This window comes from Neoarius graeffei, chromosome 28, assembly GCF_027579695.1.
Source record: "Neoarius graeffei isolate fNeoGra1 chromosome 28, fNeoGra1.pri, whole genome shotgun sequence".
NCBI classification, from domain to species: domain Eukaryota; kingdom Metazoa; phylum Chordata; class Actinopteri; order Siluriformes; family Ariidae; genus Neoarius; species Neoarius graeffei.
Genome location: NC_083596.1, coordinates 45,697,581 through 45,721,671, shown reverse-complemented (window position 1 = coordinate 45,721,671; position 24,091 = coordinate 45,697,581). Strand labels below are relative to the sequence as shown.

Below are 24,091 nucleotides of genomic sequence, written 5' to 3'. Positions count from 1 at the left end.
CAGTCCAAAGACATGCAGGTTAGGTTAACTGGTGACTCTAAATTGACCGTAGGTGTGAATGTGAGTGTGAATGGTTGTCTGTGTCTATGTGTCAGCCCTGTGATGACCTGGTGACTTGTCCAGGGTGTACCCCGCCTTTCGCCCGTAGTCAGCTGGGATAGGCTCCAGCTTGCCTGCGACCCCGTAGAACAGGATAAAGCAGCTAGAGATAATGAGATGAGATGAGATAAAGCAAACGTAATCGACGTTATTATATATCCAGATGTGTTGCATAGAGATACAGCTGAAAAACAGTGGCATATTCCTTTAACAGCTAGCTTCTATTTCCTGTCTATGTCTGTATCCTGTTGCTTATGTAAGTACGCTAAGCAATGAGACGCATCTGGAATCTCATCACTTGATGTCTCCATCACATCAAGTTGGATGTTCGTGGTCTTGCTGCTTATCGTTCATGATGTGATGAAACTCTTTTATGGCGGTCTGCTCTGCCTGAACAGACTCCGGTTATGTTTCCGGAAGAATATTACTAGAAAACTTGAAAAAGAGCGTGCGAGAAATCATCTATCTCTGTGTTTAATTCTTAGGTAGTATAAACAATCAAGCTGCAACCAGAGACTGGTTTCGCTCACGCTCAATCAATAGTATCAACGTAACGAGAAACCCGGCAAATCAGCACTCGTATACAAACTACGCCGGCACTACACACCTCTATACTTTACAATGCGTGTATGTGTTTTGATTTAGCAGTGTAAGTATGTGTGTGTGTGTTTGCTTAAGCATTGTAAGTATGTATTGAGTGCATATGTGTGTGTGTGTGTGTGTGTTTGAATGATACCTTCTGGTCTGTATAGGTGTGTGTATTTTTTTCAAATTTGACTAGTTGCATTTTAATTCTACACACACTACATGCTCATCTACAGCATTACCGCTTTCCAGGTCTTTCATTTTAGGTCTGTCCTGTCCTTCATATCCACTTTACACACACACACACACACACACTGGCCACAGCCTTACGATCTTTGCTATAACAGCACATACACCTGCCCACACACCCACACATACACCCCTCTGGAATGTCGAAGCGCCCGGCTGCGTTTCCATGTCATCGAGACGTGTCAAGCATCTCACCATCTTTTCGTCCCTCCATCATCCTGGCTGGAGAAATTCTCCATCCATTCCAAGAACATGTACAGAGAGCTCCAAACGTTTGTATAAGAAGTCCAGTATGTTTTGTAAAAGGCTGTAAACTCAGTGTAGTTCTCGTAGTCGTCGCGAATGAGGCATGGGAGGTAAAAGAGAGTTCCGACTGAAACGTGTCTCTCCTGTGTGTTTACGTTTATATCGTCTTTAGATTCTTTATATGGCACATAAAACGCTGTGTGATACTGTATTATCACCCTTCCCCCCCCCAAAAAAAAGTGAAACAACCCCTCCCCCCAGAGATATACAATATGAACTCTACATCTTTATAATACACCCGTCTTTTTTCCACATTCACAGATTCCTCGTCGGTCCGATCTGTCCGATAACGTTGCTTCCATTCTCGTCCTACTCCTTTAAACTTTCTCTCTCACAGATATTACATGTACACTAATTTGCCAGTTTGTTTGGTGCATCCATGTTGTACTGTATTTACACTCAGTTGCCATTTCATCATGTACCGTACACACACCGTATATGGGCATTTTATAGGAATACAATTACTAACTGTAGCGTATCTCTGGCTCAGTGTATCTGGCTCCATTAATAAAAACCAGTGAGAAGATATTATCTGGGTGGTGGAGCTTCTCAAGACAGCAGCAACATGTGTGATGCGGTAGTACGAGTATATTAGGCACAGCAGTGTTGTCGGGGTTTGGTGCATAGCAACAGATGCTCTACAGTCAGTAACTGTATATCTACAAAGTTGAGACGTAACCAAAAACGAATATTCAGAATGAACTGTGTTCTAAATGGATGCAAATACAGATAGTACGCCAGGACTGGGATCCTGTGGGATGCAACAAAAAAGCCATGCATTTGCAGTCAGATACGGTATGAAGCTTGCCGGTCAAATAAAGACCACGTCTGTGAACGAATGCATGGTGCTGTGCCATGCATTTACAGCGTTCGTTCATTCATTCCTCTAACGAGCTTTCTACTTTGGTAACCTGAACCAAGTAAATTAGTTCGAAAATATCACGGGTGGGCACGAACAATAATAATACAGTTGTGCTCATAAGTTTACATACCCTGGCAGAATTTTTGCTTTCTTGGCCTTTTTTCAGAGAATATGAATGATAACACAAAAACTTTTTCCCCACTCATGGTTAGTGGTTGGGTGAAGCCATTTATTGATAAACAACTGTGTTTTCTATTTTTAAATCATAATGACAACAAAAAACATCCAAATGACCCTGATCAAAAGTTTACATACCCCAGTTCTTAATACCGTGTATTGCCACCTCTAACATCGATGACAGCCTGAAGTCTTTTGTGGTAGTTGTGGATGAGGCTCTTTATTTTCTCAGATGGTAAAGCTGCCCATTCTTCTTGGCAAAAAGCCTCCAGTTCCTGTAAATTCCTGGGCTGTCTTGCATGAACTGCGCTGCGCGTTTGAGATCTCCCCAGAGTGGCTTGATGATATTGAGGTCAGGAGACTGAGATGGCCACTCCAGAACCTTCACTTTGTTCTGCTGTAGCCAATGACAGGTCGACTTGGCCTTGTGTTTTGGATCGTTGTCATGTTGGAACGTCCAAGTACGTCCCATGCGCAGCTTCCGGGCTGATGAGTGCAAATTTGCCTCCAGTATTTGCTGATAACGTGCTGCATTCATCTTTCCTTCAACTGTGACCAAGTTTCCTGTGCCTTTGTAGCTCACACATCCCCAAAACATCAGCGATCCACCTCCGTGCTTTACAGTCGGAATGGTGTTCCTTTCATCATTGGCCTTGTTGACACCTCTCCAAATGTAATGTTTATGGTTGTGGCCAAAAAGTTCAATTTTGGTCTCATCACTCCAAATTACCTTGTTCCAGAAGTTTTGAGGCTTGCCTCTGTGCTGTTTGGCATAAATTTTTGTTGGTCTACCTGACCGTGGTTTGGTTTTAACAGAGCCCCTGATTTTCCATTTGTTAATCACAGCTTGAACACTGCTGACTGGCATCATCAATTCCTTGGATATCTTGTTGTATCCCTTTCCTGTTTTATACAGTTCAACTACCTTTTCCCGTAGATCCGTTGACAATTCTTTTGCTTTCCCCATGACTCAGAATCCAGAAACATCAGTGGCTGGATGAAAGATGCGAGAGTCTGTCTGGATCCCAGAAACTCACTCAGCTTTTATGCACACACACTGATTACAAGCAAACAGATCACAGGTGAGGACTTTGCCTTTAGTAGCCATTCAAACCCATTTGTGTCAACTTCTGTGCATGTTATCAGGCCAAAATCACCAGGGTATGTGAACTTTTGATCAGGGTCATTTGGTGTATTTCTGTTGTCATTATGATTTAAAAAGAGAAAACACAGTTGTTTGACAATAAATGGTTTCACCCAACCACTAAGCATGAGTGGAAAAGATGTTTTTGTGTTATCATTCATATTCTCTGAAAAATGGTCAAATAATCATAGATTCTGCCAGGGTATGTAAACTTATGAGCACAACTGTACCTGCACAAGCAATCGGGCGCATCTCTTTAAATTACGACTTAATATTCACATTTAATCTAAAAAAAAAAAAAAGAACAAATGAAAAGAGTCATGCTCACTTTGAGTTTAAATCTGAATACAGATATTTATTCTCTCCACATTCACTGGATATGAGCAATCAGGCACTCTGATTGGCTACTCTACTACTAGGATATCAGCTCAAATACCATGAGTAGAGATAAACACAATGGCGGAGTGGGTTGCCGAACCAACCGAGGACGAAATAGAAACTCCACTCGAAAACAAAAACCCCCAAAAATACAAAAAAGGAACAAAATATGGAATGAAAGTATTTGCCGGTAAAAATTTAAAATGTAATCTTTTTAAAAAAAATTTCAAGAATTATGATTATTATTATAGCATTTTTCACAAATTCTACTGTCATCTCACCGGTTTGTTTCCATTCTAAGGGCCCTGTCACACTATAGCGTTTTGTTCGACGTTTGGTTGCGTTTTTAAAAATTTGAGAAACGCCGGGGAACGTCGACGTTCTTCAAATTAAGTTTCTAGGTCAACGATGTTGTAACGTTCTTGTAACGCTTGGGTAACGCTCAGCCAACGTTCCCTCAGTGTCAGGCGACGTTTGTGGTCCAAAATAGCAGCAAAACCTAGCGTTCTCATAGCGTCCACAGCGCTTTGATAGCGTTATCATAGCATTTGGGTAGCGTCTGCCTTGCGTCCAGGTAATGTTCTGGACGTTACACAGACGCTGGAAAAATTCAGAACGCTGACAGACGTTAGAAAGATGTTGAAAGAGCGTTACATGAGCGTTAAGAACGCTCGGCGAACGCTGACGAACGCTGAAAAACGTTGGCGACACGCTGGACAGACGTTCGATGGACGTTACACAGGCGTTAGGCAAGCGTTACCCAAGCGCTAGGCACGCGCTGGACACTCGACCCTGATGGGCCGGCGTCCGCCTAGCGTCCAGGGAACGTCCTGACTTTCGAGTAACGTTCGAGTAACGCCCGCAAACTTTCGTGTAACGTTCCTCTAACGTGTAAGTAGCGTTTTGATAGAACGTCCTGAATTTTTGTGCACACCCAAAACTATTTTTCACCCTCAGCGTTCGCCGACGTCCCTCGACGTTCCCCAACGTTTGCCGACGCTCGTCTAACTTTCTTGTAACTTTTTTCTAACGTTCTCGACGTTCCTCTGCGTTTCGCAACACGTTACTCGAACGCTGGTGAGAACGTCGTAGTGTGACAGGGCCCTAAGCGGAAATGATTTTGTTGGACGTTTTGAGTAACGTTTTTATTTGTCGGATTTGCAAAAGATAAAAATAAAAAAGCTCCGTTTCTCAAAATCCAGTGAATGTGGACAGAATAAAACAGTTATTCCACTCAATCTCGTTGTACATGGCTTATAGCCGACTCAGCGCTCATGCACGACTTGATTTCGTGGAATAACTGTTAAATGAAACAGATCGTGTTATACGGCGACATGGTACTTGATAAAATGTCAGGTGTGCGTTGGCACAAGTTAGGTGTACCTAATAAAGTGGCAAATCAGTGTATCTCAGTCTCTCTTTGTCAGATAGCCGTGTCCCACACCACAGCCTGCGGTCTCTGACAAGGCGGTGTGCCGGTCTTCCGTGGCTCAGGCGTTTTCCTCCAGCTGGGTAGGATGGGCATGCTGTCCTGCTTGCACAGGCTTTTATCTGGTCGCCGGTGGGCTTTGATCTCCTTGCACAGGCACCGCTTCCTCTCTATGACCTCCAGCAGCTTGCCGTCACGCTGTGTGGCTGTGCCCGCTGTGCCTGTGATGCCTGCCGTGCCGGCGGTGCTGCTGCCTGTGCCCGGCATGGCCTGAGCCTGCGCTGCCAGCTGGGCCAGGTGCTGGAACTGCAGCTGCAGGTGGTGCTGCTGGAGCTGCTGCAGATGGAACTGAGCCTGAGCCTGAGTCAAGGTCTGAGCCTGAGCACGAGCCAGAGATGGACTGCAGGGCACCTGAGAGAGAGCGTGCAACTGCAGAGTAAGAGAGAGGGTGAAAGAGTGACGTTACGTTGGACTGGCCCTTATAAACACTCTCCTTCTAGAGGAAAGTAATCAACAAGCACGTTAACATAAAGTAGACACAGAAAGAGAAACTGGACAACTTAAATGAATTTGAACGTTTTCTTTCTGACGTCAGTGACCTTTTGAACATTTGACCTCATGAGCCTTCGCACGCTGAGTCAGGTTGAAACGCCACCGAATTCTTGCTGTTTGCCACACAGCCACCAGATGGAGATATTGTAAAGCCTCCCCACCAATCCAACCCCTCCTGCTGCAAGACGGAAGGTCAAATCAGCACACAGTCTGGCTATGCAGCGCGCACACACAGTCACACACTGCGTCTGCGTCAGCATCTGAGCTTCTGCCAAGAGACGGCGGAACATGAAAAGCAGGAAGAAGCAGCAGAATCGTAGCCTAGCAGCCAAAACACCAGGTAGAGCTGCTGTCGAAGTGTACGCGCGCACGCACACACGCATCATGTTCTCTTCAGGCAGATGCCAGGTCTCAAGGCTAAATAAATAGGAAAGCTTCTTAATAGCCGTGTCTATGTTTGATCATCTGTATTTACCGTCTGCCTGTTACACCGCAGACACACCCACACACTACGCCAACGTCACTATACACCCTTTCTCTCTGCCTGTTTCTATCTGTTTCTCCCTCTCACTGCCTGCCTCTTTTTTCCCTCTCTTTCTCCCTCCCTTCCTATCCCAATGCAGCTCCTGTCTTCCTCTCTGTCTTTCTGTATGCTTCCCTCGTTCGCTTTGGACTCAGTGAACCCCCAGCTGCACACCCGCTGCTCGTCTCCTCTGCAGACACGTTTGGGTGGGGACGCTGGAGAATCAGGAGAATCTCATCCTATATATACCGCCCACCACGTTTAGCACTCATTCCACCAAGTGCTGATGCCATATACCATAAACGCCTGGGATTATGGTGTGATCACACACGTGTTTGTTGCTGCACCGCCTCATCATGTATGCAGTGTTTCTATCGTGTCTGCTCTGGGCAATATCACATTTATTAAGGCGATTATGTTGAATTCTTAATTCTGATTAGTCAGTAGGTGTTGATGATTTAAAAAAAACAACAAAAACAGCAGCACTGATAGTAATGCCAGCTGTAATGCACATCTCATGTTTATATGCATGGGCTTGTTCTAATACATTACTGTTTCCACAGAAACGACTTACACAAGGACTTATACAGGAGATGCTTGATAGAAATTGATCCTTTTTTTTTGTTAGAAGACGTTTATTTCACATTTTCGGAAAGAGTCTCCAGTGTTAGCTTTTTGTAACAGAGGTAAAGCTGTAACTTAATTTTGCCCCGAAAGTACAATGGCCGAGAAAGGCCACAACACTTCCCAATTAAGACAATAAAGAAAATGCATGCATCAATTCGACAACGCGTATTTGCATCACAAAATGTGTTGCAAATTGAGAAAACAATTAAGAACACAAACAAATACACTACCGTTCAAAAGTTTGGGGTCACCCAGACAATGTTGTGTTTTCCATGAAAAGTCACACTTTTATTTACCACCATAAGTTGTAAAATGAATAGAAAATATAGTCAAGACATTTTTCTGGCCATTTTGAGCATTTAATCGACCCCACAAATGTGATGCTCCAGAAACTCAATCTGCTCAAAGGAAGGTCAGTTTTATAGCTTCTCTAAAGAGCTCAACTGTTTTCAGCTGTGCTAACATGATTGTACAAGGGTTTTCTAATCATCCATTAGCCTTCTGAGGCAATGAGCAAACACATTGTACCATTATGGCCCTTTTCCACTACCCTTTTTCAGCTCACTTCAGCCCGACACGGCTCGCGTTTCGACTACCTCAGAGCGGCGCGACTCAGCTCGCTTCAGCCCTACTCAGCACCCAAAACTCGCACGGTTTTGGAGTAGGGCTGAAGCGGGCTGAAGCGAGTCAAACTGAGCCGAGTGGGGCTAGGGGCGTGAGGAGACACTCCCCTGTGCACTGACTGGTGAGGAGGAGTGTCCTCACACGCCCACACACGCCCCGCGAGCACGCTGGGATCTGTAAACACCGTAAACCTGGAAGAAGAAGAATTACGAATTACGAGAATTTCTGAAGCCTTATGCGCCTTGCCTCATCTATACGCCCTTGCCAGTATCTGTTGGCGTTGTCGGTGACAACAAGCCACAGCACCAAGACCAGCAACACTAACGACTCCATGTTTATTGTTTACTATCTGGGTCGTGAGACTACCGCTTAAAAGGTCACTGATGTCACTGTTTGCGACATCACGTGACGTCCACCCACTTTCGCTAACTCCACCCAATGTGTCCACCCACTTCCAGCCAGCACGGTTCAGCGCGGTTGTAGTCGAAATGCAACTCCAACAGCCCCACTCAGCTCGACTCAGCCCAACTCAGCACGGCACGGCTCAGCCCAACTCAGCCACGTTGGTAGTGGAAAAGCGGCATTAGAACACTGGAGTGAGAGTTGCTGGAAATGGGCCTCTATACACCTATGGAGATATTGCACCAAAAACCAGACATTTGCAGCTAGAATAGTCATTTACCACATTAGCAATGTATAGAGTGGATTTCTGATTAGTTTAAAGTGATCTTCATTGAAAAGAACAGTGCTTTTCTTTCAAAAATAAGGACATTTCAAAGTGACCCCAAACTTTTAAACGGTAGTGTATATCCTACAGCACATGCAACAATTTGATTTGATGACGTGTCTAGTAGGGTGGCGCTTAAATGACAGAAAATTGATTTTCATTCATTTTGTTTGGTGTGAACATGTTCCATTTGTACCAAAAACCGTATAGACAAAGTTTGTGCATTATATCTTAAATTTTAATGGTAGCTCAATCAACTCGAAGATTACAAAAGTAATTTATTAATTTTCTTTTTACAATTGTCCATTTTATGTATATCCTAGTCGGTACTATATCATCAGTTGTTCATTGATATTTATTTATTTTATTTACATTCATTGCCGTGTGTACAAATTGTAAACTATATTATTATATAGTTCATATAGTCCTTTGCATTCCTGTGATAAAGCTCACTGTGATGGCTTCTTGTTTAATATATGATTTATATACACTACCGTTCAAAAGTTTGGGGTCACTTTGAAATGTCCTTATTTTTGAAAGAAAAGCACTGTTCTTTTCAATGAAGACGACTTTAAACTAATCAGAAATCCACTCTATACATTGCTAATGTGGTAAATGACTATTCTAGCTGCAAATGTCTGGTTTTTGGTGCAATATCTCCATAGGTGTATAGAGGCCCATTTCCAGCAACTATCACTCCAGTGTTCTAATGGTACAATGTGTTTGCTCATTGCCTCAGAAGGCTAATGGATGATTAGAAAACCCTTGTACAATCATGTTAGCACAGCTGAAAACAGTTGAGCTCTTTAGAGAAGCTATAAAACTGACCTTCCTTTGAGCAGATTGAGTTTCTGGAGCATCACATTTGTGGGGTCGATTAAATGCTCAAAATGGCCAGAAAAATGTCTTGACTATATTTTATATTCATTTTACAACTTATGGTGGTAAATAAAAGTGTGACTTTTCATGGAAAACACAACACTGTCTGGGTGACCCCAAACTTTTGAACGGTAGTGTAATTTTATTTTATTTTATTTTATTTCTTGTATGTATATAGTAAGTTTTAGAAAAATCAGACACATGTTCTTGGGCAGCTCTGTATTTGTATATATTGTACAGAACTACAGATTCAGAACATATTTGGAGAATGGCACACAGACACGTATTCAAAAGAGGTACCCATTCTACAGGCTTTTTTTTTTTAGCCTACTGGTACTTTCTTTTTATATATATTTTATCAATAAAGTAAATTAAAAAAATATTGTTCAACAAAATAGTTCATTTATACATTGATAATTATAGCAATGTGGCATATTTACCATGCACTAGTTCTGTATCCAGACTTCAGAGGTACTCAAAAAGGCTTTTTTCCTAAGCATATTTTCAGCTTATGTTGTCAGGCACTGTGGGATGGGACCAGCTAGCTCCATAATGTTAGTGATCAGTTTTTAAAATGACTAACACTATAACAATTGCACAGTGTACATTTCACTGTATACTTTGCAATAAACCCTTAATAAACTGATAATATTTAATGCTGCCCCAATTCATTCTAGTGTAGTATTATTATACGCCCTATATTGAATAATGCCTCTAATGACAGCAGTACTTAATTGTGGCGGACTTTGTGGCTTGGCTGTCAAACTTGATGCTGATTGAGCTACCAGTTAGATTTCTTCATTTTTGTGAACATTTTACCAGAATTATACATACACTACCGTTCAACAGTTTGGGGTCACCCAGACAATTTTGTGCTTTCCATGAAAAGTCACACTTTTATTTCCCACCATAAGTTGTAAAATGAATATAAAATATAGTCAAGACATTTTTCTGGCCATTTTGAGCATTTAATCGATCCCACAAATGTGATGCTCCAGAAACTCAATCTGCTCAAAGGAAGGTCAGTTTTATAGCTTCTCTAAAGAGCTCAACTGTTTTCAGCTGGGCTAACATGATTGTACAAGGGTTTTCTAATCATCCATTAGCCTTCTGAGGCAATGAGCAAACACATTGTACCATTAGAACACTGGAGTGAGAGTTGCTGGAAATGGGCCTCTATACACCTGTGGAGATATTGCACCAAAAACCAGACATTTGCAGCTAGAATAGTCATTTACCACATTAGCAATGTATAGAGTGGATTTCTGATTAGTTTAAAGTGATCTTCATTGAAAAGAACGGTGCTTTTCTTTCAAAAATAAGGACATTTCAAAGTGACCCCAAACTTTTGAACGGTAGTGTATATATATATATATATATATATATATATATATATATATATATATATATATATAATTAAGTGGTAAGATGGTCATATTTAACAACTTTAAAAATTAGCTCCACCCTAGTGTCTAGTGCAAAAATGGAAATGCACCACAAACAACTACAATACAATGGAAGTAGTCATAACACGAAGAGAGGTTTCCTCTTGAAGGACTTACTGATCAACCCTTAAATACCTTGTGGCCTAACGTAACTTAATTTAGGTATTGCTTAGTTAGCAAGAGGATAAACAATATTAACAATGTCTCTGTTCAATAATAAAACCTGAAAATATATCTTTTTTAATAGTTAAATCGTCACTAAAGTTAAGTTCAACTTGGCACCAAAAGGCCCGTCAATATGTCCTCTGGGCGGAAACCTCTTTTTTTTTTTTGCTACATCAGTTGTGTTGCAGCTATTTGCAGTACATTTCTGTTTTTTGCATGTGTTGTCTGCCACATTCTCAATTTGTAAGATGTTTCGTGATGCAACTATGCGTTGTCGAATTGCTGCGATGCATGTGTTTTCTGCATTTGCGAGTGTTGCCTTAATTTGGAAGCGTCGTGGCCTCTCTCGGCTACCATACAAAAGTCAAGTCAGACATTTTTGAACTTTGTGGTTTCTTACACACGTCACATGATAAGATGCCTTTGTTTCATCATTTTAACTTCAAATAAAAGAAAAACAAATGACGGAAAAGCTGTTTATAGCTACTATAACATAAATTATACCAAGAAATAGCTTGTTTTACGGATGTTACATATCATTAAATGTAACTATAAACAATAAAAATGTTGTTTAATAAATGAAAAATTGCAAATTTTTATGGTAGAATAGGAAAAATCATTTAGGGACATGCTGTTACTTGAAAATAATCAGCTTTGGGGTAACACCACTTCTGTAACAACTTACCCTTCCATGTTTCCTTTCTTACTCACTTCCCTTTTGAAATATATTAATCAAGGCAAAAGAGTAGGCAAAACATTTTGTGATGGTAGCAATAAGAGCCAGAGTTACCTGAGTGAGAGCTTCTCTAGCTGGCAGGCTACTCTGTCTCTGAACATCCCCTCCTGCTTGTCTCACTCCAGATGTGGACGATGATCTACCAAGCCGACCGAGCTCTATGAACACACACACACACACACACACACACACACACACACACACACACACACACACACACACTCTCCCGTCAGTTTCTTCTCAACAATGTTGTCAACAAATGCACAAGCCTATATTTTGGCCTCAGGATCAGTAGAACCATGTAATGTGTTTATAACCCTAGCAAGTAATGAGCAATGAAAACCTCACTGTCCCTCTGGTGGAATATTGAGCATGTTTACTGTTTCCTGGTCTACTTTCAAAAAGCCATGGCAGGTCGATCCTTAAGGCTTAATTCTACTTTCTGTATGCACTTGGACCAAGGACTTCTCCATATTAAAATTCGCCATGTTTCAAATATAACTAAAGAACCACTCTATCAAAAGTCAAACTTATGCAAGCACACCCAATAGCAGCAACTGCTCACCATTTAAACATACAGATTTTCATTCAGTTACTGTATATTTGGATCTCTGTGTAGAGAAAGTTAAAACTTATGTAGTAAAATCAAATGACCTCCATTGCGGCAGGCAGGGAAGGTCTGGCATGGCAGGGGAAGTCCTGTGCGGGGCATTACCCTGAAGCCTGGTGGCCCATCCGCCCCTGCTAAACTCTCACTGTGCCCAATTCTTCCCGATGCCCGCACAGGAATTCCAGAAACTCCTCCAGCCCGGCCGCTACCCCCAGCATCATCTCTGTCTCTTCTTAGCAAAGCATCGGTACTGCCATTCCACACACGACCTTCGTCTTCTACAGACCGAGAGGAAATAATATGTTACTTTGGTGGTTTATATTGCTTTACGTATTACTCAGGTGGTATACATTAAAGCAAGAGTGGTATGTTTAAGGATACAAAAAAATGTGGATTGCCAAAGGTCATTCATTGCTAATGGCAGAATTGGATGTTGTACTAGCATACTTTGTAACCTACATGTGTTTTTCTTTTGACCCCGGCTCATTCCTTCCACCCAACCCACACACCCACCCCACCCCACTCCACATTCTACATATCCCCCTCATATGGAGAACCCAGGAATCGCCAACTCAAGTTGTGGCTCTGGGAAAATCCTAAAGTGTGCAATGTTGTGGCTACAGTCCTCCAGGATTATAGTTTGGCACTCCTGCTGTTAATGCTGACACAATTTCTGCCTTCTTCTCCCTCCCTCTCCCTCACACTCTGTCCATAGTTGAGTTTTCATTTGTCTGTTATTATACAATTTATGAGTTTGTGTGCAAAAAATCACTGGGAAGCAGGTATAAATAAATGATGTAAATCCTTTTAAGTATGAAGTGTAAAAGTTTTTGTTAAAAAGTTACTTTTGATCACTATAATTACTCATGTTGCTCCTCTTCATAATATCAACATCAGCATTTGAAGGAAACCAATGGTCCATATATAATTTCTGGCAGTTAGATACTTTTGGATGAAAATATACTATCTAAATACATCCATTTCTATTTTCTCCCTTGACCTTTCTCTCTCCCTATTTCCATTCCTCGCAGACGTCTTTCTCTGACCCTTGCTTCCCTCATCTCTCTCCCTTTTCTATTCTCTCTCTACTACTCCACCTTCCCCTCCCACACCACCCAGTTTCTTACTCTCTGTCTCTCTGCTGCCATGGCTGAAGGACAGCTTCCTGTGCATGGGCCAGTACGCCTGATCATCAGTGAAGCCTAGACCACTCCCGCTGGCATCCCAGGGCAGGAACCCAGCCTTGGCATGTGGGACCTGGGTGCTCCCAGCCTTGGTACTACCCTCTGGCTGCAGGGAGGGCATTGGTGTGCCACCACGCAGGCTGTCATAGGCTGGAGGACGACGGAATCCTGCGGATGGATATGTCCAGAGCAGGGGGCTGTCTGCAGGTGGGGGCTTATAAGCAGGGAGGTGTGTGTGAGGAGTGTGTGAACGCTGAACTGAGCGAGATGGAGGCCTCTGTGATGCTGAGGATGTGGACGGCGTCCCCGATGATGTGGATGAAGACAGTGATGCTGGAGCAACGCTTGTGGTTGTGGTGGCAGCAGTTGAGGCAGCCATGTCAACCTGACTGGACGACTGTGTGACTGGCATGTCTCTCTCTCTGTCTCGATCCCTCTCTCGGTCTCGGTCTCTCTCTCTCTCACGCTCCCTTTCCCTCTCGGCTTTGTCTGACTTCAGTAGAAAACTGACTGACTTTCCCTCTTTGGCCTGTGTCTGAGTTTGTGTTGAGGACTGCGAGGTACCCTGTGAGGCCTTACTTGACTCCTTCTCGGGTTTGCGGTAGTGGTGGTAGTGTGAGGGCCGGTGGTGTGGGTGGTGATGATGATGATGGTGTGAATATGGTGAGGAAGATTTTGAGGATGGAGGTAAAGGTGTTGAGTGGCTCCGAGCTCGTAGGCCTGGTGCTGGCCCTTCCTTCCTCTCCTTTTCCTTGTCTCCACTCATTGATTCCTTTGAAACAGAAGTGCCAATGGTAGGTGGTAGGCTAGCTGGTGATGGGCTGCTGGTGGAGCCCAGCTTGGCAGAGCCACTCTTTGGCGGTGGGAAAGCCAACAAAGGTGGTTTGTGTTGAAGCAAGTTGGGGAAAGGTGCTGGGATCTTACTGGAGCCAATCTCTGACTCTGATTTGGTGCCTGGTAAGAGGAAGGGGGTAGGGGCTCGAGGAGGGTGTGGTGAGGATAAGAGAGGCTGAGGTACAGGTGTGGAGGAGGCAGAGCAGGAAGATGAAGGTAAGGGGGAAGAGTGAGAGATGGAGACAGCAGATTTAGGCTTAGAGGATGGCAAAGGGCAGGAGGGTGATGAGGATGCGGGCCGAGGGAGTGAAGAAGATGTGGAGGAAGAAGAGACAGAGGAGGATGTGTAGGATTTTGATGACTTGGCACGCTCATGCTTGGGTGGGAGGCGTCGCTGGTGGGCATCATCAGCCACTGGATACTTCATCTCCTCGTAGATAGCCTCCTCGCCTGGATCTGAGTCAGAGTCAGGTGTTGTGGCCGAGGGTGTTGGCACACCAGGCGTCTCTCGGGTGAACACTTGACCCACCATCTCAATGTATACAGGTTCATCGTCACCAGTGCTCTCAGCACTCTGGAATGGCAGGGGCGTGGCTGGGGGTGGAAGCCGAGGGGGTGGAGCATCAAAGGACAATTGGGTGCTTGGGCTCCGTTTGGGCTTCTGGGGAGGCACCTTCCTGCCCAGTAATTCACCGGAGTCTGACTTCTTCATTGCTAGAGAAACAGAAGAAGGTGTGATTGGAAGAAGAAGACAATACTGTCAACTGGATATTACATATTTTTTCTTCTCTGTGATCTGTAGCAACTGTCTTAACCACAAATGGATTCATCATATGAAGTATTTAAGCGGAAGAGAATCATATTTAGTGTTGGTTACTTTATATATTACTTTATATGTTACTTATTTGAATAATTCATAAGCTGCTCACTCAGCTATACTCATTTTGAAGTTTTAAACATACCCTTTAATGCTTTAATACTGCGAGATGGCCTAGTGGTTAGTGTGTCCGCCTCTCGATCGGGAGATCGCAAGTTTTACTCACGGTCGGGTCATACCAAAGACCATCATAAAAATGGTACCTACTGCCGTCTGGCAAGGCATGCTGCAATACAGATGCGAGTGGGGAGTCAAACTCTCGCAGTTACCAGAGGGCCTGCCCCCCACTGTAACCCTAGCTATGTAATAGACGAGAGGCTGAGGGCTACAGAAATGGAGATCGGCACCGCCCGATGCGCCACAGGGCATGGGAAGGACTTTGAATGCTTTAATAGCTTTTTTTTTGTGCTTGCTGACTTTACCACTTCATTAACAGTCTGTCAAAGAATTAAATTTTGTCAAAGCCCAAACCCATCTACTTTGTCTTTTGAAAAAAAGCCAAGACTTGTGAAAAAAACACCTCTCCTTAGAAATTCATTTAAAAGGCTTCACAGTGCAGTTCAAAAATAAAAGATGGCACTTTCTGGTTTTGTTGGCTTTCTCTTTGCTTTCATCATAGCTTGCTAACTTTTATTGACTCCCTGGATGGAGAATGTAATAGAATTTGTAATTAGTAAACCAGAGGGTAAGAAGAGACCTTCTTGTCTTGACTCGTGTCAGGCTCTTTCTTTGCTTCTTTTGCTTCCTTTGTTTTAATCATGAAAATCTTTCCACCAGAGAAATCAAGGCCAGTTATGTATAATGGTAAGGCTAGTTTCATATTTGGCGCAACATAACTGGCATAGAGGAATGGTTCCTCAGTGCTGTCATATTAGGAGCTTCTTGATTTTGTGCTGCTAGTGACTTGCAACAAATGGCACAAATGCAAACTAACTACGCAAGCAGCCGGGCTGAAAAGGTACATTAATGTCAACATCCTATTTGTATTAACAAGCTAAATAACGCTAAACCATAAAGAACAGCATGACTTCATGTCCACTGTGTTGCTGAACTTTTGCCTCATGCTTCACGTAAACATCAAGAATTTGCATCGGTTTTGAATAAAACGAAAATGGGGACTTGCTCAGGAACTAAGAACATTAAAAACAGCCCAGTCCACACATAACCCTGATGCACTCACCATTCTTCTTCTCAGGGTGTTTGGGTGGGTGTTGGGGTGGTGGAGGTGGAGGGGCGTCAGGTGGTGCATGTCCGCCACGGACTGGGTGCTCCTGCTGCTGCGTGGAGCTGAGACGGGTGCTCGGGTGACGTTTGGGCTTAGCTGGGGGGCATCGTCCGGTGTGAGAGGGCATCTGAGTGTCCGAGTCAGGGTCGTCACCATTTTCAAGCCCCTCTCCCTCACCAGTGCCCACGGCATGGCATGACTGAGAGCGCGGCGCCATGGCGGCGGCGCAGGAATGCGGCGAGAGGTCCTGAGATGCGGGCATCGTCATGAAGCCCATGCGGAAATGACGGCGGAACGATGCCAGGTCACGCACCTTCCCAACCGTCGCTGAGGAGGCATCTTTACAGCTGTAGAACAATTGGCACAGAGTTGCTACTGTGATTTTGTTGCCATTGGCATCATTATGCATTATTATTATTATTATTAACGGTCTATGTGTCAGGAAGAGGGGAAAACATTTCTCTCACTATGGATCAGATTCTATAAAATTCACCATCATTTACAGTCTCATTTTGCTGTCATTTCTTTCCACACTCTGGCCCTCACTCCCCACTCTTTCACCCAAAATGCGCTTTAAATATATCACAGTCGATTTCATTTTTGACTCCTGTTCTCACACACCTCTGTGCATTTCTTCCTGAATAAAATACATACACACACACACTTGACATGTGTAGCATAATCTCCACTTTACCGACAATGCAATAAGAACAAGCTGTGCACCCTTGTCAGTGAAAAGCACACTCTGTTCCCTGTTGTTTTTCTCCGCCCATTTTCCTCTCCTCATTTGCATCCATCCATCCCCCCTCCTTTATCCACCTATCCACCATTCTCCTCGCTTATCCTCACATCCACTCATTCTTCTCTTTTTTCTTTACCCCACCTATTCTCATCTCTTATCCTTTCATCCAAGTTTCTCTCTTTTCCTCTCATCTATAAGTTTCTCTCTCTTATCCTTTCATCCACTCGTTTTTCCCCTTTTGTCCACCCATTTTCCCCATCCTTCCATCCTTCTTTTCTGCTCTGCATGTCCCCCTCTTCCCTCCATTTTTCCCTGCAGCAAACTCCTTTCCTCACAAACACTGGCCCCATCTGTTACCACGGCAACTAGACCGCAGTTTGGTTGTTGTTTACCAATAATTTTTTTTCAAACATATAATTCCATGTACACATTGTCTGGCACGCACGCACACGCGCACACATCCAAATGTTGCCTGTCTGGCTTGTTAGGTGTGGCACAGCAGCATATTGGCAAGGCGACATGCTTTCATCAATGGAACACACACACACCCAGGGGGCACAAGTGATGATGTTTACACACATGCTCATAAAGCATTTTTGCATTTTTTTTTCAACGGGTGTGTCAATTTTTTTGGAATATTATTTTCTTTCCTTTTCTGCTCCAGCCCTCCATTTTGAGAAGCATGTATCTATATTCAGAAAACACTCATTCTTTTTCTGTCTTCATTCCCAATTTCTCTGTCTCTCTCTCTCTGTCTCTCTCTCTGACTTTGGTGAATGTCGGGTGCATGAGGCCCAGATAGACACAGTCTTTACACATTGATATTACTATGTGCGCACACACACACACACACACACACACACACACACACACACACACACACAGTAGGACCTGTCAATACACAGAAAACATAGATGGCCCCGTTTCAGGTGAATGCGTGATGGTACACAAACACAACCCGATCAGCACCAGACATACACTACACTCTGTTATTTCTAGACACACACACTTAGGGACACAAAACTCCTGTATGCTCTGTTTTAATGTCACAGCATTTTTTAAATATGTTAAGCTGCTCCTGAAACAAAACCAGCAACGCAACATTGCATAAATTTGAACTGTGTTTCTTCCTGCTCTTTAAATGTGAAATTCTCCTCTTGGCACCTGATAGTAGTGCGCGCGCGCGCGTGTGTGTGTGTGTGTGTGTGTGCGCATGTGTGTGTGCGTGTGTGATCTGCAGTGGGTCAGACTGACTTCCCACAACAGTTAATGCTTCTCCACCAACACGCTGCCTTATTTTCGAGCACACTGCGCTCTTCTGTCGCTCTGAAGCCGGTTCAGTTCTCAGCTGGCAAAACGAGTTCATTTCATTTCAGCAACACAAAGCTGATAAAACAGTGGGACTGTGCTTGGAAAGAGAAAAGGAGGGTATGAGGAGGTGACTCAAGAACCTCAGGTTATTTACTGACATTAAATGATGTTTTGAACCCTGTGGAATGTTTGAAGATTATTGTTTTAAAGTGAGCAGAAGTGATATCACATGAATGAAATTACAGTCCATAAGAATGATACTAATGCAGTATTAAAAAGAAGGAGAGAACAAATGTCAGAGAGATGGATGAACGGGTAGAGATGGATGGATGGATGGATGGATGGATGGATGGATGAACTAATGGATTGATTGATTACTAGATGGATAAAGACAGGGAGGGAAAAGGGATAGATGAAAGAATACATGAATGGAGAAAAAACAGATGGATGGATTAGGTGCAGTGAGGAGTGATATGTGGATGGATAGGTAAGGTGATGGATGGAGGGAACAATGGATGGATAGATGGATGGATGGACTAATGGGTTGATTGATTAATAGATGGATAAAACATGGTGGGAAAGCGATGGATGGATTAGATGCAGTGAGGAGTGATATGTGGATGGATGGGTAGGGTAATGAATGGACAGATGGATGGAACAATAGATGGATGGATGGATAGATGGAGGGGAGGTAAGCGTGATAGATAGATAGATAGATAGATAGATAGATAGATAGATAGATAGATAGATAGATAGATAGATAGATCGATCGATCTTATTGATTGATTAGATGGATTCATGAATGAAGGGAAAAGGAATTGATGGATGAATACAAGAATGGAGGGAAGGTGGATGGGTGAGTGGATGGATAGATGGATGGAAAGATGAACTAATGGACTGACTGATTAATAGGTGGATAAAGACATGGAGGGAAAAGGGATTGATGGAAGAATACACGAATGGAAAGAAAACAGATGGATAGATGGATGGATCAGGTGCAGTGAGGAGTGATATGTGGATGGATGGGTAGGGTGATGGATGGATGGATGGATGGATGGATGGATGGGAGATAAGAGTGAAGGAAGGATTGGTGGATGGATAGATAGATGGATTGATTAATAGATGGATTCATGAATGGAGGGAAGAGAAATTGAGGGATGAATACAAGAATGGAAGGAAGGTGGATGGGTGAGTGAATGGATAGATGGATGGAAGGATGAACTAATGGATTGATTAATTAATAGATAGATAGATAAAGACAGGGAGAGAAAAGGGATGGATGAAAGAATACATGAATGGAGGGAAAAAGGATGGCTGGATGGATGGGGAGATAAGAGTGAAGAAAGGATTGATGGATCAATGGATAGATGGTTTGATTAATTGATGGATTCATAAATGGAGGGAAGAGAAATTGATGGATGAATGCAAGAATGGAGGGAGGGTAGATGGGTGAGTGGATGGATAGATGGATGAATCAACTGATGGATCAATTAAACCATCAATTAAACAATGAATGGATAGATGCATGAATAGGTGTAAGATGGACAGATGAATGGCTGGACTAAGGGAAGGGAAGAAGGATAAATAGTTGGATGAGTAAATGGATGGATGGATGAACTTATTGATCAATTAATGGATGGATACATGAATGGAGGGAAGTGGGATGGACAGATGAATACATGGATGGATGGATGGATGGACTAAGGGACATTGCTTAAATGTAGCTGTGATGAATGAGGACAGAAGGACTGGAGGGTAAGTGAGAGGTAGATAGAGAGATAGACAGATGGATAAGTGGATGGATGTTCAACTATACGGATGGATGAATGGGCAAAACGGTGCTGTTTAAATTCAGCAGCCAGACGGAGGAGGATGGAATGACCGAGTGGAGGAGGAGTGGGAGGCTGAGAGAACGAGTGAATAGCCTGTTTCCTGTAGTGTGTTTCCATGTGTGTGTGTGTGTGTGTGTGTGTGTGTGTGTGTAACTTAACCAGAGGCCGCTAAAAGCGGGCCTGTTTTTTTTTTTTTAGGTCAGGATGGGATGCGAGCTCGCTATGTGTCATGAATCCATAACATCTCCCACACACAGCTCTTACACACACACACACACACACACACACACACACACACACACACACAGAGTGTAGAAGTGACCCGCAGAATTAAAACAAGCTATCACCTGGTGCTGATCTTCATCTATAAGCATCATCTTCACCAGGTTTACTCCTACCGTAGGTCTGTGTGTGTCTGTGTGAACTCATACAACACTAACAAACAGTCACTAATCAAGCTACGTTAAATTTCAAAATAGCTAGTTGCTAATCTGCACATGATGACTACACTACTTTTGACTAGCCCACAGGTAACTCGCTAACTCAGCAAACCAGCAGTGCATACATGTCAACCTTTGGCCAATCAAACCTGTATAACCAACCTCCAAAATCCGTATTTCCCTTATAAAATCCGTATAAGATGCAAATTAAAATAATTTACCTAAAATTTGAATGATTATTAACAATGATGTATCCCAGTTACTTTTTATTCAATATTAATAACAATAAACCTTCAGAATGAATACAAAGCTCCAATGTTCGACAAAAACACAAAGTGTCACTCTAATGTTCTGAATTGTACTCCATGACAGCTTTTTTTAGCGCTCTGCACCAATACCTCACTAGGCTGCATGTCACAGCAAGTGTCTGTGTTGATCTTGCCGGAGTGCCCATTCAGAATCTTTTCAGTCGCTAGTGAAAGTCGCTGTTACTTCCCGGTTGGCGGGATTCTCGCAATGCGGTGTGCGCATGATCAAAAGTGGAACGAAGTCTCGCTACCACAAGATAACGCGCGATTTCATAAGACTCTTTACTGGCTGTTTGTGCTTTCTGTGGTGTACAGTACGTTTGTAAATGTTATGCGCTCTTTTATCATCGTGGGAATTGATTATAGCTCTAAATAAATATTGAAGTTTTTTTTAAAAAGAATCCGTATAACTTTATTTGTACGCCCGTATACTACGTTTATTGAATCAAATCCATATAAAATACGGACATTCCGTATAGGTTGACATGTATGGCAGTGGAACAAAACACACTTTTACAGCAGCAAAATCTGAAACCTACCTGAATGCAGGTCTGAGTGCCTTTCTGCTTGTTTGCTATTACAATACTAGCCTAGCCTAGCTAACAAGCAAAGTAATTGATCAATGTGGACTATTTCCTGCGTAGAAATATTACACACCTAGCATAATAAGATTAACTTCTGAACTTAGCTTGTTAAGTGGATTTTAAGGCAATTCATGGGGAAATTTAACAACATCTGTGAGGGGAAACAACAACTTGCTAGCAAAAGTAGCCAGGATTTTTCCTTCCATAGCTAAAAACAGTCTGTCATTTTACCTCACCATCAACCCTAATCATTTGTTTTATAAATCGACCACTGCTAATAACCTTTTGCTCTCTGAATCCTGCTCAGGATAAATATGACAGACCAGATGAACCTTTGTGAAGAACTAATTACCTGTTTAATACCTGTTCTTAGTGCGAATCCAGTTTATATCTAATATCTTTGGGTGGATATGTCTTATGCAAGACACTGTGGCTTGTGCTCAAGAGACTGTGTGTGTGTGAACACAAGCATTTTGTGTGCGTACTTGAGTGTATTTATGATCTACTGGGACACCAAAGGGCCAGATTGTCCCTGGAATATAGGCCACACTCCTACACTTTCTTCTCTTGCTATCTGTCCTGAGTGGAAGGAGGATACAATTCGCATGAATTATAAAAGCCGGTCTTTCTTTCTAAGCCACTGCCTTCTAATTTCACTTCGACATTTTTTTTTTTTTATTTCTCTCTGGATTCATTTGGATTTGCACTTTTCACCTCTTCTTGCCCTCCTGATCTCGGTGTCTCCAGTCCAGTCGACTCTTGCGGTACAGCAGGTTCATGTCGCCACGGAGAGGTGCCTCCTCGCAGCCAATCACAGCGCAGTGCAACCGCTGGCCCCGCCTTTCTATGTCACGCAGGAAATGCTCCACCGCCACATCCTGGGCAGAGCCAGAGTTCATGGTATAGAAGACCAACGAGAGATAGGGTAGGGTGGGGTAGGGTGGTGTGTGTGGGGTGAGGGGGTGGGGTTACGTGCCACTTGCCCCACCTCAGTTACCTGTTAGAGAGACACATGATATTAAAGAAATAGTTTAGAGAGAGAGAGTTATTGGGGAACTGGTAGATCTAAGGATCGCTTGTTGTTGTACAACAGTGCTGTTAAATTCTCGATTCTGATTGGTCAGAAGAACAGTAGGACTTACAACCCTTAAATAAATAGTTACATTGATTAAGGTGAGTATTATGAAATCAGAGAGCTACAGTTCTGAGGATGATAGAATGACGATTAGTGCCTTTGCCTAACTGTTATTCTCACAGGAAGTAAATACCATGATCCGGAGTCCAATTTGAATGCTTGTGTGGATCAGAATCAGAGTCGCTTTATTAGCCAAATTTTCACATATGCGAAATTTGCTCTTGAGTGGGATAAAGGTCAGCAGCACTACCAAGTATAAAAAGAGACACATACAGACATATGCAAAGTATTTGTACTCTTTAACTACAGGTAATAAATGGCAAGAACAAAATAACAGCCGTCAGTTGGGTTAGAAATCAATATTATTATTACCATAGGGAAAAAATAGTCCTTTGTCTTTTGGACTTGCATCGAATCATACTGAAGCATTTCTCAAAAGGGAAGGCTTGGAAGACGTGTAAGAAAGGTCAGCAGTTGTCCTGCTGGAAATATTACACAATGCGTTGTCTAACTTTTTCCTGAGCTTTGAGGACATGTAGGTAGCATCGCTGAATGAAGCCAATGTGTGAGTCACCGAACGTTCTCCAGCGAGGTGCTGAACAGTAGGGCCTCATTCACCCACGCATAAGCCAAACAGCTTAAAGCACCATCAGTAACCTTAAACTTGGTAAGGGACCAAAACTGACATGGCACTGAGCACACGAGTGTATGCCTGTAACTGTACCATATGCATGAAATTCAGAGTTAGTCTGTTTCTCATAACAATCATGCTCACCATTATCTAAACAATGCTGTTTTAGAAGCTCAAACAAACCTGATTTATGCTACGTAAGAAATATAATATCTAGCTTAATAATGACTCTACAATATAATGGCTAATACTATAGTGTTTCAAATAATCTCAGTTTGGTTATGTCTAATCCTTTTTACATGGAAGCACATGAAGATGCAGTTTTTTTGTGCAGACTGCTTTAAACACTGAATCCACAGCCTGCTTCCATCATTATAGCTTTCCATCTCGATCAGTATCGGCCTGTATCGTCATCTCCCTCAATTCTGAACTATACCTCCATTACTGTTGCTCTATATCCCCATCATTATCGCTCTACATTTTCATATCTCTGTCATCATCTCCATCACTGTTGTATATTTCCATAATTGCCTTATATATCCATCACCATGTCTATCAGAGATGCTAATGTTTACCTCCTATCTCTGCCCATACTCTCTTATTCATTTACTCCCTGCCTCACTCCCGTTCTCTCTGTCTCTCTGCATCTCTCTCTTTAACAGAGGAGTATCAAAGCAAGCAGAGTTGGCTGTAGGTTCCCCGGGTTGCCCTTGCTGTGCCTGTCTGAATCTGTAGTTCCTAATGCGGCCTGTCACTTGGAACTCATACAGAGAGAGAGAGAGAGAGAGAGAGAGAGAGAGCCTTGTTGTGAGGCAGATATGCTACAGAGTGCGAAGAGTTTGAGCACTAACTAGTGAAAGCAAGCGCTCTG

The 24,091-nt window shown here is 42.9% G+C and overlaps 1 protein-coding gene across 2 annotated transcripts in view; it reads right to left on the bottom strand.

Moving 5' to 3' along the window:
- Positions 1-24,091, bottom strand: part of LOC132875507 (neuronal tyrosine-phosphorylated phosphoinositide-3-kinase adapter 1) — a 75,341-nt gene that overhangs the window by 2,761 nt on the left and 48,489 nt on the right. For both annotated transcript variants that reach the window (XM_060912318.1, XM_060912319.1), the window contains exons 2-7: positions 22,169-22,451; positions 16,193-16,584; positions 13,245-14,849; positions 12,162-12,395; positions 11,562-11,665; positions 5,184-5,658 (exon numbers count right to left, since the gene is read on the bottom strand). In XM_060912318.1, coding sequence (XP_060768301.1) covers positions 5,224-5,658; positions 11,562-11,665; positions 12,162-12,395; positions 13,245-14,849; positions 16,193-16,584; positions 22,169-22,353 — 2,955 coding nt within the window. In that variant the 5' untranslated portion in view covers positions 22,354-22,451 and the 3' untranslated portion in view covers positions 5,184-5,223. The remainder of the gene's footprint in view (positions 1-5,183; positions 5,659-11,561; positions 11,666-12,161; positions 12,396-13,244; positions 14,850-16,192; positions 16,585-22,168; positions 22,452-24,091) is intronic.